This window comes from Eleutherodactylus coqui, chromosome 5 (assembly GCF_035609145.1).
Source record: "Eleutherodactylus coqui strain aEleCoq1 chromosome 5, aEleCoq1.hap1, whole genome shotgun sequence".
NCBI classification, from domain to species: Eukaryota; Metazoa; Chordata; class Amphibia; order Anura; family Eleutherodactylidae; genus Eleutherodactylus; species Eleutherodactylus coqui.
Window position 1 is genome coordinate 159615824 of NC_089841.1, and position 12293 is coordinate 159628116.

The 12293-nt window shown below is 42.1% G+C and overlaps 1 protein-coding gene across 2 annotated transcripts in view; it reads right to left on the reverse strand.

Annotated features, from left to right (window-relative positions):
• Nucleotides 1–12293, reverse strand: part of PI4KA (phosphatidylinositol 4-kinase alpha) — a 93428-nt gene that overhangs the window by 11309 nt on the left and 69826 nt on the right. For both annotated transcript variants that reach the window (XM_066603520.1, XM_066603519.1), the window contains 11 exons: nucleotides 11880–12031; nucleotides 9380–9487; nucleotides 9062–9189; nucleotides 8043–8198; nucleotides 7039–7118; nucleotides 5324–5517; nucleotides 4927–5017; nucleotides 4680–4847; nucleotides 4409–4462; nucleotides 3924–4044; nucleotides 2817–2946 (listed from right to left, as the gene is read on the reverse strand). In XM_066603520.1, coding sequence (XP_066459617.1) covers nucleotides 2817–2946; nucleotides 3924–4044; nucleotides 4409–4462; nucleotides 4680–4847; nucleotides 4927–5017; nucleotides 5324–5517; nucleotides 7039–7118; nucleotides 8043–8198; nucleotides 9062–9189; nucleotides 9380–9487; nucleotides 11880–12031 — 1382 coding nt within the window. The remainder of the gene's footprint in view (nucleotides 1–2816; nucleotides 2947–3923; nucleotides 4045–4408; nucleotides 4463–4679; nucleotides 4848–4926; nucleotides 5018–5323; nucleotides 5518–7038; nucleotides 7119–8042; nucleotides 8199–9061; nucleotides 9190–9379; nucleotides 9488–11879; nucleotides 12032–12293) is intronic.

The following is a 12293-nucleotide window of genomic DNA, read 5'->3' on the forward strand; positions in this document are numbered from 1 at the left end:
TGGTGAAACCCCAATCAATCACACTTTTATGGGTAGATGGTAAAAGTTAATTCTGTTATAACCCCATTTTTTAAACTTTGTTTTAGTGAACACATCATAAAATTGATACATAGACATATTAAATAGATCATTGGTATATAATGACAATTGAATCTTTTTCAGGTTCCAGACTCGTCTCATAACTCAGTTTACAGTTCTTGTTGTCAATTTTGCAATCTACAAACATCTTTGAGACAATAAAACGTTTTTTTCAAACAATAATCCTGTCTGCATTGGTGTTTATTTACGCTAAATGGTTATCATCTAGAATTAGTTATGTTGCAGAGTGGTACAGGCATCCAACCATGGATCCCATATTTTGGTAAATTTATTACGGCATCCTCTGTTTTGGTAGATTACCTTTTCATAAATTTTTTCCATCCCATAATGGAAGGAGATTCGGTGGCCATCACTTTTAGAGCAATCGCCTTCCGAGCTAAAAATAATACCTCCCTCCTAAAGATTCATAGGTGGTGAGGCCATTGTTCTCCATCTAATAAGCCAAATAATGCCAATAATGCCATCTACAGTGAGTTTCTATGGGGAAGGTAAGATCATCGACACAAATATTGACACCTAAGGACACTAATCTCTAATATGCGTGCAGTCCCATATCATGTGCCAAAAGTCAGTATTCGGGTGATCACATCTATGACAATCTGATGTTGGGGTTCTGCCCATTGTATGTAGTCCTATGGGTGTTAGGTAAGATTGATGTATTATGTACAGTTGTATCATTCTGTTGTCCACTGCCGGGAATACTAATAGACCGGATTCCAGTATATCTTGCCAATCCTCCGGTGTTAGCTCTGAAACGAGAGCTTGCCAATTATTTTGAATTGGTAGAGGATTCTGACCAATTTTAGTTGATAGCAAATGTGTATAGCGCAGATATCAATCCTTTCGGGCCTTGGGATTGAAAAATTCCTATTATGGGATACTTTGAGACCTGGAACGTAGCGGCAGGAAATTGGGCGTTTGCTGCATGTCGCAATTGGAGGTACCTAAACAGCTACAAGTGGAGTGTTTGCAATTCATCTCGTAATTACATGTAAGAAATAAACATATTAGCCCTATACATATCTCCTAATGTTGTTAACCCTAGTCGTATCCAGTAATGAGGATCTAGTATCACACCAAAAGCCGGGAGAGTGGGATTATTCCATACCAGGAGTTCCGACATAGCACCCTCAAAGCGTTCATTGGATTTAGGCAGTCGCCAGTCAGCTAGGGCTAATTTCTGCAATGGGAGTAAATCTGCAGTTTTAGTGTATTCTGGTCTTTCTAGGTAGCTTATTATTTTTTTCCCCATTTACCATTTCAGCTAGATAGTAATCTGTTATGGAAAGTTCTTCATTTAAGAACCATGATCTCAAGTTTCTTAACTGTCCTGCGATGTAATACAGTTTGAGATCTGGGAGGGCGATGCCTGCCTGGTCTTTGCAATGAGACCGTTTCACCTTTGCACGGGACGAACCCCAAATAAAGCTGGTGAGTATAGAGTTTATAGATTGAAAAAATGTAGCGGGATCTTGACTGGCACATGCTGCATGATGTATAGGCATTTGGGCTGTATTGCCATTTTGATGAGATTTATTCTCTCCGCCACAGAGAGGGGTAATCTAGAACAGAGTTTAAGTTTAGTTTTAATTAGATTTGGTAGTGGGTCAATGGTTTCGGCCAAGGCATGTTCATGATCCCGTACCATTATTATACCTAGATATTTAAATTTGGATACCAATGGCATTTTGTATCTGGTAACGCAAGGGTCTATTATTGGGTTTTGTGCGGTAAACAATATTGCTGATTTTGCCAGTTGATGTACAGGCTAGAGTATTGGGAGAATGTGTTAATAACATCCATGGCATGGGGGGTGATTTGTCTGGGTTTTGACGAAAGAGAATCATATCATCCACACACAGTCCGATCACACTCTCCCATCCCCCCCATTCGATAACCGTGACAGCAGGCGTTTCCCCTGTATAGCCAAGGCTTCAATAGCCAGTGAAAATAAGGCAGGTGATAGTGGTCATCCTTGTCTAGTACCACTAGAGAGGCAAATTGTTGGAGGGGATGCCATTTACTTGAATATTAGCTTTGGGGGATTTATATATAAGTTTGATCCATTTTTGGAACTGTGGGCCAAATCCGAAGCGATGAAGGCAAGCTTCTAGGAAGCTCCACTACAGGGAGTCAAATGCTTTCTTGGTATCTAGTGAGGCTAAGGCCCATGGCATATTATATTTCCTGCCTATTTGAATGGCTGTCTGTACTCTGTGTATGTTAATATTTGTAGATTTGCCAGGCATAAAGAATGTTTGATCTGAATGCATAAGTGTTAGGATAATGTGATTGAGCCTGGTGGCTAGAATCTTAGTTAGTATTTTGTAGTCTACATTTACTAGGTGTTATCACCGCCTTTAGGTATTCTGTGCGTCAAAAGTTGCTGAAAGTTTATATCAGGTCTGATAGCATGAAGATAGCAGAAGAAAGTCCTCCAAATGTAGAAAACACAATATAGCACACCAGGTTATTCAATGAAGATGCTTCTTTTAACTACCCATCTACGATGGCATTTTGATTCTTTCCACGCTGTGATTCAAAACATTCTGGTGCCTTTCTTACATGAATAATAACTATTGGGGAGTAGGTTGCACCACTGTACTTTTGGAATTGGATCGATGCTACAGTTTTCAATAAACTTATAAGAGGTTACTGTACAGGCTTAGCACTTTTCTTCAAAAGTTATAGTGATGGATAAAATGCAACAGACTTACTTAATAATGGCAGACACATTGGTGATTTTATTGAAAAAGTCAAACTCCCGCTGATAGAAGTCTTTGGCAGGCCCAGACAGGGATCCTGTGATTTCCTCCATGAGCTGCTCCAGAAGATCTCCAATGTCAGCTGTTGGTGAACATGAAAAGATAAGCCATTACAGCACACGGTTGATAAGAATTAGAAAACAGGAATGGAGCTATCCCAGTGAAAATTAGACACAGTAAGACCAAATACTTTCGTTGTCCAAGTTACTTCTCATCGATTTCTTTTTCACACACCTCCATCCCCCTGCTCTGCACAACGTTATGCATACCCCCAGCATTACTCAAGAAGGAGTAATCTGTTGCTTTGAAACCTATTTTTAAACTGGTATTATCAATAAAAAAATGGAGAAATTAATCTGACAAGATGGGTGCATGTTCATCCACGGGTCACGCCTTATTCACAGTTTTTTTTCTTGTTCTGCACCATTCATTACAGCACACTATTGGTTGGCATGCAAAAATTCCAAAAAAAAACAGAACGTGAAACATTGTGAAAGCTCAAATCAGCAGTTACTAATAGATTTGTTATTTGCTGCATCACTCAAACTGTGGAAACCAAGAGACAGCAGGTGATCATGGGATACTTTAAGTTTAGGATCACTCTCGCAGAGATCTGTTGCATCTTGAGCTAAATCACTGGAGGGAAGTATTCTTAAGGTACGTTCACATTTGTGGGTAGCGTTATAGCAAAGTGGAGCACCACTACTACATTTAAGAAACTGTTGACTGCTGCTTTTTAAACATTTGAAATTTGGGGTATTTTTTCCATTTAAAAGGGATTTTTGTGGAGGAAATTTTTTTATTTTTTTTTTATTGGATTTTTTTTAATTAAAAACTTTATTGAACTATTTTTTAGTCCCTCAAGGGGACTTAAAGATGCGATCATTCGATCACTAGGACAGTACACTGCATTTACTTATGTAGTTCATTATACTATGCCTATGACATCAGTCTATTAGACTCTAATAAAGGGGTTTAATGCCCATTAGTGAGGTCGTTAAAAAGGCCTATTGACGGTCTCTAAGGGGTTGAAAAAAGTAGTTTAAAGGAAATACTTACGGTCCTTCTGGTGTCCTTCTTCATCTAGATAAATGTTTGTCTTCATGTTCCAGATAAACTGATGAGCCAAAAGCTGGGACTTGGAGGCTGCCCACAGAATGTATTCCCGAACATAACCCATCTGAGAGCACAAAAGACTTTTTAAATATTATTCACAGTAGTTCCAAACAGAATATACCAAACGGCAGTAAAGAGTCTCTTTTTAGTCTATCCATTTAGTGTGAGTATATAAAGAAATTAAAAATCATGACATGTAACGTGTGTATTGTGGAGCATACTAACCACAGCAACACATATTAATCCACAGCAGTAGCAGATACTATTTGTCGTGCTTTTCTTATATATTGAGACAGTTGTACGAGATACATTTTACCAATACAAATTATATACATTCTTAGAATGCATGGCTCAATTTTGTTTAGGCTTTTGCTTCCTCAGGTGCTTGACAATTATTTGTGGTATAAGGATCAGTAGAGAGAACTCACCTTGTCATATCTCAGGGCTTGTACGATTTGTGGAATGTAAAAAAGAATGGCATCCTGAAGATTAAAAGGGAAACAAAAAGAAAGACAACATACAAAAAGAGCAAATTAGGAGGTCAAAGGCTAAAGAGAAATAAAGTAAAACATTGAGTATGTGAAGAAAAAGTAAGGATATAGCGAGGAGAAAAAAAATGGAAAAGCAAATATCAGCTATGAAGAGAATAGCCAATTAAAAAAAAAAAACATTAACATGACAGTGTGCTTGAGTCGTTACCGGAGGGAATGATCGCAGTACTTTGACCCCATATTGCGCAGTTAGTGGATGTGGAGGGTACATGCTGGAGAAATAAGAGAGTCCGGTAGGTGGGTCAGTTGGTGCCCAGCATAGAATATGACTGAGCTCAGGCGCATCAGCATCTATCGTATGCCACGTTACCAGATACTGCAACACAAAATGATTTATCAGTCTTCAAAAGAAAAGGTTTAGGAGTTGGCACACGTCTGCTCACTTCCCGACTTACTTTGATTGCCTCTGGAATGTCACAGACAGCACCGGGGTCCAGTCTCACTAGCCGGGTCACTTCTCCAGCAATAGCTTCAGTGTTTTTAAATCTACAGATGAAAAATGTCACTGTTAACGAACTACTCTCATTAAAAAGCAGTAGGAAGAACACACAAAATCTGTTAGTATAGTGTCACAAGAGGTAAATGGGCCTCTCCGGTTGGTCCGGTAACCCACAATGACAGGACAATCCACATATACAAAGATATATCCTCTCCAAAAAACCTGCTTGACTCTATTTAATTATTTTTTAAACTTCTTTTCTCCACTTGTTCTGGAATAATACATCTCATCGTGGTATTCCAGAGTCTGAAAGAAAACATCACCTAGATGGGTATTCTGCAAGGAACATTCACCTTGTAGGTAACTGAACGGCTAAATGAGGAGAAATACTCCAGGCCAAGTTAACATTGTCTTTCCATTGCTTTTCACTGAGGCTGATGTACTTCGATCGCCAGTTGGCAACACTGTTCTCTCCTGTTTGATCCAGCTCCAGCTCAGGAGCAGACAGAGGGTTGTACCATGTAGTCAGGCGGTCAATATCAGTGGCCTAGAAAAGCAAAATAGGGAAAAGTTTGGTTTGGAAAGTACTAAAACGGTTCCCCACAAGCAGAGATTCTGACACGGGCTGATTTATTATTACACTTTTACATTTCGGCAGATTAAAAGTAGATCAGGCATCCAGAAGATGTACCAAATTACAGTGTGTGATAGATTGGGCGCATATTGAGAGACACTTTTGTTTTCTTTACGCTATCTCTTGGTGGTTTGGCTTAGTTTTGGCACAAGTTGAAACATTTAAGCCACATGTTTTTCTAGGCACTTTTCAAAACGGTCTAGGGAGATGCAAAACGCGTCTAAAAACCTTATAAATCTGCCACAAGGCATGTACATCAGTTTTATGGTGCAGAATGAGCCACAATTCTGGGTATTCAGCTTAAAGGAGATGTCTCGAGGAAGCAGTGAATTTTTTTTTTGTCCAGTCCCCCTAATTAAGCATACATTACTAATTACCCCTGTAAATGACTTTTCTAGCTGGTTTCTACTTACAGTTCCAGCGTTTCAGCAACTTATAAAAATTTTCCCAAGATGGCCGCCAGCTCTTTTCCCTTCGCTTGCTGTAGCCCGACGTGCGCGCTCCCGAGACGCTACCAGCTGTGTCTCCCTGACAACCAGACGCCCCGCAGCCGCCGACCGGACCCCTGGATTCAACGCGGCCGACCACGGCACACAGTCACCCGCCGCCAGGCAGCAGGTAACCGGCGCAGCCCCCCCGGCCCAGCGACAGCCCCCCCCCCCGGCCCAGCGACAGTTCCCCCCCCCGGCCCAGCGACAGTTCCCCCGGCCTAGCGACAGCCCCCCCCCGCCTAGCGACAGCCCCCCCGGCCTAGCGACAGCCCCCCCCGGCCTACCGACAGCCCCCCCCGGCCTAGCAACAGTTCCCCCAGCCTAGCGACAGCCCCCCCCCCCGGCCTAGCGACAGCCCCCCCCCCGGCCCAGCGGCAGCCCCCCCCCGGCCCATCACTTACCTGGACGGCTGGGCGGCTTCTCGGCTGGGCTTCTCGGCTGGGCGGCTCTGCACCTTCCTCTAACAGAGGATGGTACAGAATGGTCGCTCCAGCGCGCTCCCGAGCAGTGACAGCTCGTCTGCGCATGCGCAGAAGAGCTGTAGCGGCGAGCACACTGAAGCGGCTCGTGCTGAAAGGAGAAGACCAGACTGCGCAAGCGCGTCTAAAAAAGCAAGCTGCCAGCGAATTTAGACGGAACCATGGAGACGAGGACGCTAGCAACGGAGCAGGTAAGTGAATAACTTCTGTATGGCTCATAATTAATGCACGATGTATATTACAAAGTGCATTAATATGGCCATACAGAAGTGTATACCCCCACTTGCTGCCGCGAGACAACCCCTTTAATAAACCTCCTCAGTGTTATTCATTCCATACACAATGACAGAATAGTCTGCACTTGTGATGGTTTGTCCCAAGTTTCTCTCCAGGAATGGCTGAGCTAAGATCACTATATGAAGCAGAAACCTGTAAAATATGTACAGTCTAATCCATACTCCTACCAAGAGGGATAACAGCAGAGTCCTCCTTTTCATGTAGTATTTGTGTAACTGGGTTCCCCGGTTTGTTTTCTTTGTCAGTCCTGAAAGCAGAAAAATATATAAAATAGAATATAAAACCTTGATTTAAAGAATAAAAAATAAATAAATCTATATATATAAAAATGTATGTCTGTCTGTCTGTCCTTTATGCATTACTACACCATTCATCCAATTGCCATGAGACTTTGGGAAGTTGCTGAGTACACTCCTGGGAAGATTACTGGCATAGTACAACTATCCTACGATAGGTGGGGTGCGTGCGAGCATCGCCGACAGTTATGCCCCCCAGACAAAGATCGTTTGATTGCCATCTCAAGCACAAAAGCAAAAGGCATTACAAGCAACGGGATGCGTGTTCAACTACAAAATGATGCATCCGCCGAACGGTTCGCAAGACAATTGCTGCATATTGAGAATGCTGAGGTAAAATGAAAGCTGTGCTGTGATTGGTTGCTATTTCTTATACTGCTGAGGTAAAATTAAAGCTGTGCTGTGATTGGTTGCTATTTCTTATACTGCTGAGGCAACATGAAAGCTGTGCTGTGATTGGTTGCTATATATTATACCGCTGAGGTAAAATGAATGTTGCGCTGTGATGGGTTGCTATTTTTTATATTGCTGAGGCAGAATAAAAGTTGCGCTGTGATTGGTTGTTATTTCTCTTATTGCTGAGGTAACATGAAAGATGCGCTGTGATTGGTTGTTATATATTATACTGCTGAGGTAACACGAAAGCTGCACTGTGATTGGGTTTTATATAGTATAAAGCTGAGGTAACATGAAAGCTGCGCTGTGATTGGCTGTTATCTAGATATAGAAAAACGAATGTATGTATATCTGTCTGTCTTCGCAGCAACGCGCAACGGGTCAGCTAGTAAAAAATAAACAAATCCCATTTATAATTGGAAAGAGTATCTATGAAAATAGGATTTAAAAAAAAGATCAGTGAATATTACACAGGTTACCTGATTTTTTAGAGATTGTAGACATGCCACTGGACAGAGGGTATGTATTTATCCAACCCTGAGCTGTCTGCTGCCGAGAGCCCATAGTTACATCCAAAGTGCTACGTGCAACATCCACCATTACAGACAGGCTGTTCACTGAGGGATCCTGATTATCTACAGAGGATTAACAACCACAGAAAGAGTCTAGGGGTCAATAACAAGAATTGAAAATGGACGCTACGAAAAACATTAGCAAGTTTAAAAAATATTACCAGTTATACACGACAAGCAGAATGCTGGAGTACACAGCTTAAAGTGCCCCATGACACATTGGGACCAGTGGTCCATATTTAAAATAAAGAGAACACAAAAGCTTAAGAGGATTGCCTGGAATTAGAAAAAAAAGAGCTTTTTTTTCACTAGAATCAGCGCTTCTCTTGTCCGTGGGCTGTGTCCAATACTGCAGTCCAGTGCTGTTTAATTGAATGGGAACTTATTTCTAATCCTGGACAACCCCTTTGACTATACTGAAGAAAGATTAAATACTCAAAGTATGTGTAGCAAAACTTTCTTTATTCTTAGGAATAGTGGGATGTCTTCTTTAAAGTTGTTCTTCTAAAAGTAATTTTACAAAAAAAGTTGAATATTTAATAAAATTATTACCCATGAACAGCTGGTAATTCCACTGGTATTGGGGATTCAGCAAACACAGTCTACTGATTGTACAGTGAAAAGTTATACAACTTTCCAATAAACTTTTCAGAGTCAATTCTGCACTGTTTTCAAGATCTCCGTTTTCAGTCATACAATAGGAAACCTCATTGCTTCCATCCAGTGGATAAAAATCTGTCCAGGTTATGTTAGGCTGTACAGGTATCTCATATGGCAATAGCGGGGAAGTCATAAAATATACTCATGCTGATCTAAGAAGGTTTCCATAATTGATAGCATTATATAGCTAATGCATCAGTGTGATCCAGTATATTCAACAAGTAAACTCACACTGTTCATACAGGATCAGTTGTGGAGGATCTTACCTGGAGGAACCAGCTGATTGGCTGTAAGGTACTTCTTGTCTGAGAACATGGCTGTCCAAAACTTAATCATAATGGTTATATCTTCCCGGAGCTGCTTCTCTGATTGTGTTGGGAATTTAGGAGGAGAACTATTACAAGACAAAGAATACAAGACATCTTCTAAGAGGTTTGCATCCAGGCATGAAGATATCTTACAATAAACCATTCCATGTACATAAAAAGTATAATAAAATACAATGAATAATCACGATTGTCCAGCTAATTAGAACCGTTTATTTTGCATTCACAAAAAAGCAGGAAATGGATTAAACACGCTACCTGAAGTAATCAAAGGCTGTTGAGTAGATTTTTTCTCGAAGAACGTTACGGATAGTGGCATTAGGAACCACATCTGCATGGAGTAATGACAACCCTAGAATCAGCAGCCTGTAGAACAGATGGAACACGAATGATGTAAAAGGGGTTGACCAAAATATAAAAACAAAACAAGAAAAATCACATGGATGCTCACTTTCAAAAACGGCACCCCAACTGTTCAGTTTGTATGTGGTATTGCAGCTCAGCCCCATTCATGTCAATGAAGCTCAGCAGCAATACCAGACACAAGTGTAGTGCTGCGTCTGGAAGAAGGCAGCCATGTTTTTCTAATCCTGTACGACTCATTTAAATAGGCAGACATGATGAAAAACAGCAGCAATGGTGTTTAAACTGAAGCTACTGTAATTATAATACTAAGAAACTGCACAATCAGCAATTCCATTCTAGAATGGTATTACTTAAGTGTTCCCAATACAAAGAGCTGATGCTGCTAGTAAGCCAGCAGCACACCATCAGCAGAATATATAGTCTACATTCTGTGAAGGAAACGGCTAGAATTGCTGTTCATTCATAGGCTTCTAGTAGAGTTGAGCGAACGCACTTTGGCGAGCTTGATGCTCGTTCGAGTATTAGCATACTCGATGGTGCTTGCTACTCGAGCGAGCATCACATCGTGTTCGACCCCACCCCGCTGCACGCGTCAACTTGTGGCTGGGGAGGGGAGGGGAGAGGAGAGAGGAGAGAAGAGAGGAGAGGGGAGAGAAGAGAGGAGAGGGAGAGAAAAACAAACAAACAAAAAAAAAAACAAAGACTCTGCAACCGGCGAGTCCCATACAAAAATGCTCGAGTCTCCTATTGAAGTCAATGGGGTTCGTTACTCAAATAGAACTCTCGAATTTTACGAAAAGCTCAACTCGAATAACTAGGACCAGAGCATTTTGGTGCTCGCTCATCTCTAGCTTCTAGTCTTCTACCTGAACCTGAAAGGAACTAGTTGGAAATTCTAATCCACCAAGGCCTGCAGTCGGCAAGAGCCAAATCCAATAATTAACTCTGAAGCTTTGAAGGGGCTGGCCCACGATCAATATTTAACACCTGTACACAGGTGATAAAATGTTTGATCGGTGGAGGTCAGACTGCTGGGACCCACACCAATCATAACAAGGACTTCCCAATTTGTATGGCACGTTAGTTACGCATGAGCACTACTCCTCCATTTATTGTCTATGGGAACAACACAGATGGTCAAGTACAGCGGGATCCTCATCCTCATGATCAGTGGGTGTCCCAGTGTTCATACTGTAAGAAGGGGATAAATATGGTTGTGGAGCAGCCTCTTTAGAGTATGTTCACACGGCAGAATTTTCTGTGGTGAATTCTGCCATGACCTCCCCACCCCCAAAAAAAGAAAAAAACAAAAAAACATGTTGCAATCTGTTGCGGTTTTCGGCGCAGAAATTCTCGAAGATTTAGCCCTGTAAATGTGCCAAATCCCCATGTGGTATTCCAACACGGAAACATGATTTTCCACATCGTAATTTCGCATGCAGATTTGCCAATTGACATTGGATAAATATGTGTGCAGCCAAAAAAAGGAACCGAATGTGGATTTTGACAGAGTTCTTTGAGGCACAATTTACCATGGAAAATTCTGGTCGTAATTTCGACATCTGAATATACCCGTAGTCTAGTTTCACACAGGCGAGTGTGTTATCAGGCCATTAAAATTTGGCCCGATATCGTGCTCTCCAGTGTGAGCTATCCACACAAATGCTAGGCATTTGTGTGTTAAAACTGCCTTGCATCACTTCAGGAAAGTAGCAATCCTCCGCCTCAGCTTTAAGCCGTGGCAGAGGATCACGGAGCGTTTCCCATGTGTAAACATCGCATCGACGTTTGATGCACTTCACACGACATGTGATGCTGTGCCGACCCCATTGACGGTGACCAGCAGGGGAGAAGGCACAGCAGCGGACGACGAGCAGGGAAGAAGGCACAGCAGCGGAAGTGCCGCGGACGCTGTCAGCCACCCATGGACAGCGTTGGAGTAGCAGGTAAGATGACAATTACAGGTGCGGGACTGTAACACACCACCCGGGTCGGCATCAGGAGCGGCGGCGCCAGGGGCAATGGGCTTCACACACAGCTGGCTAATTCCGACCACCGTGGCCTAGAATCGTGGAAGCAGTTTGCTAATGGATGGAGGGTTAGGTAATAATGTACGCCCCACTGTGAAACAACCCCTAACTCTAAGCCTCCATCCAGTACAAAACTCCTTCCACGGTCCTAGGACCTTGCAAACCAGGAGGTTTTTAGCCAATCAGGAAGTGGGGGCGTCACCTGGTTGTCAAGCAGCCTAACACTGGTGGACACCCACCACTTCCGGTGGCGTCAAGGTACACCAGTACCTATGTTTAACATAAAAACTTGATTTACACAACAGGTTATTTTCTACTAGCACATTCCCTTTAAAATCTTGAAAAAAAACAAATACACATACTTAAAACGAGGTCCAATAGCTGCCACGTGTCTATTTAGATTTCCTTTTGCCCCTCCAATATTTAAGGAAAGGGATCGCTGCAGGAGGCTGGAGAATATCTCCACCTGGTCAGAGCTGCAGTACTTCGCAATTTCAAACCTCTGCATCAGGAACTAGAAAGGAGAGAAACAATCATTAGTAGAAGTTGTCATTCTTGTGTGTTTCAACCCACCTACATCCTTCAAATAATTCACTTCATGGACAACCAGTACACTAGCTCTATAAACTACGTATATTATGGATTTGTGGAAGCAGCTTTAGTGTTTAGTGTTTAAAGGGGTTTTGTCATTAAAACAAAAACGCTGTTCCCCGCTAAAATAACAAAACAAGGGTATACACGCTTGTCTTGGGGCCCCAGGACGCAGCTTACAGCCG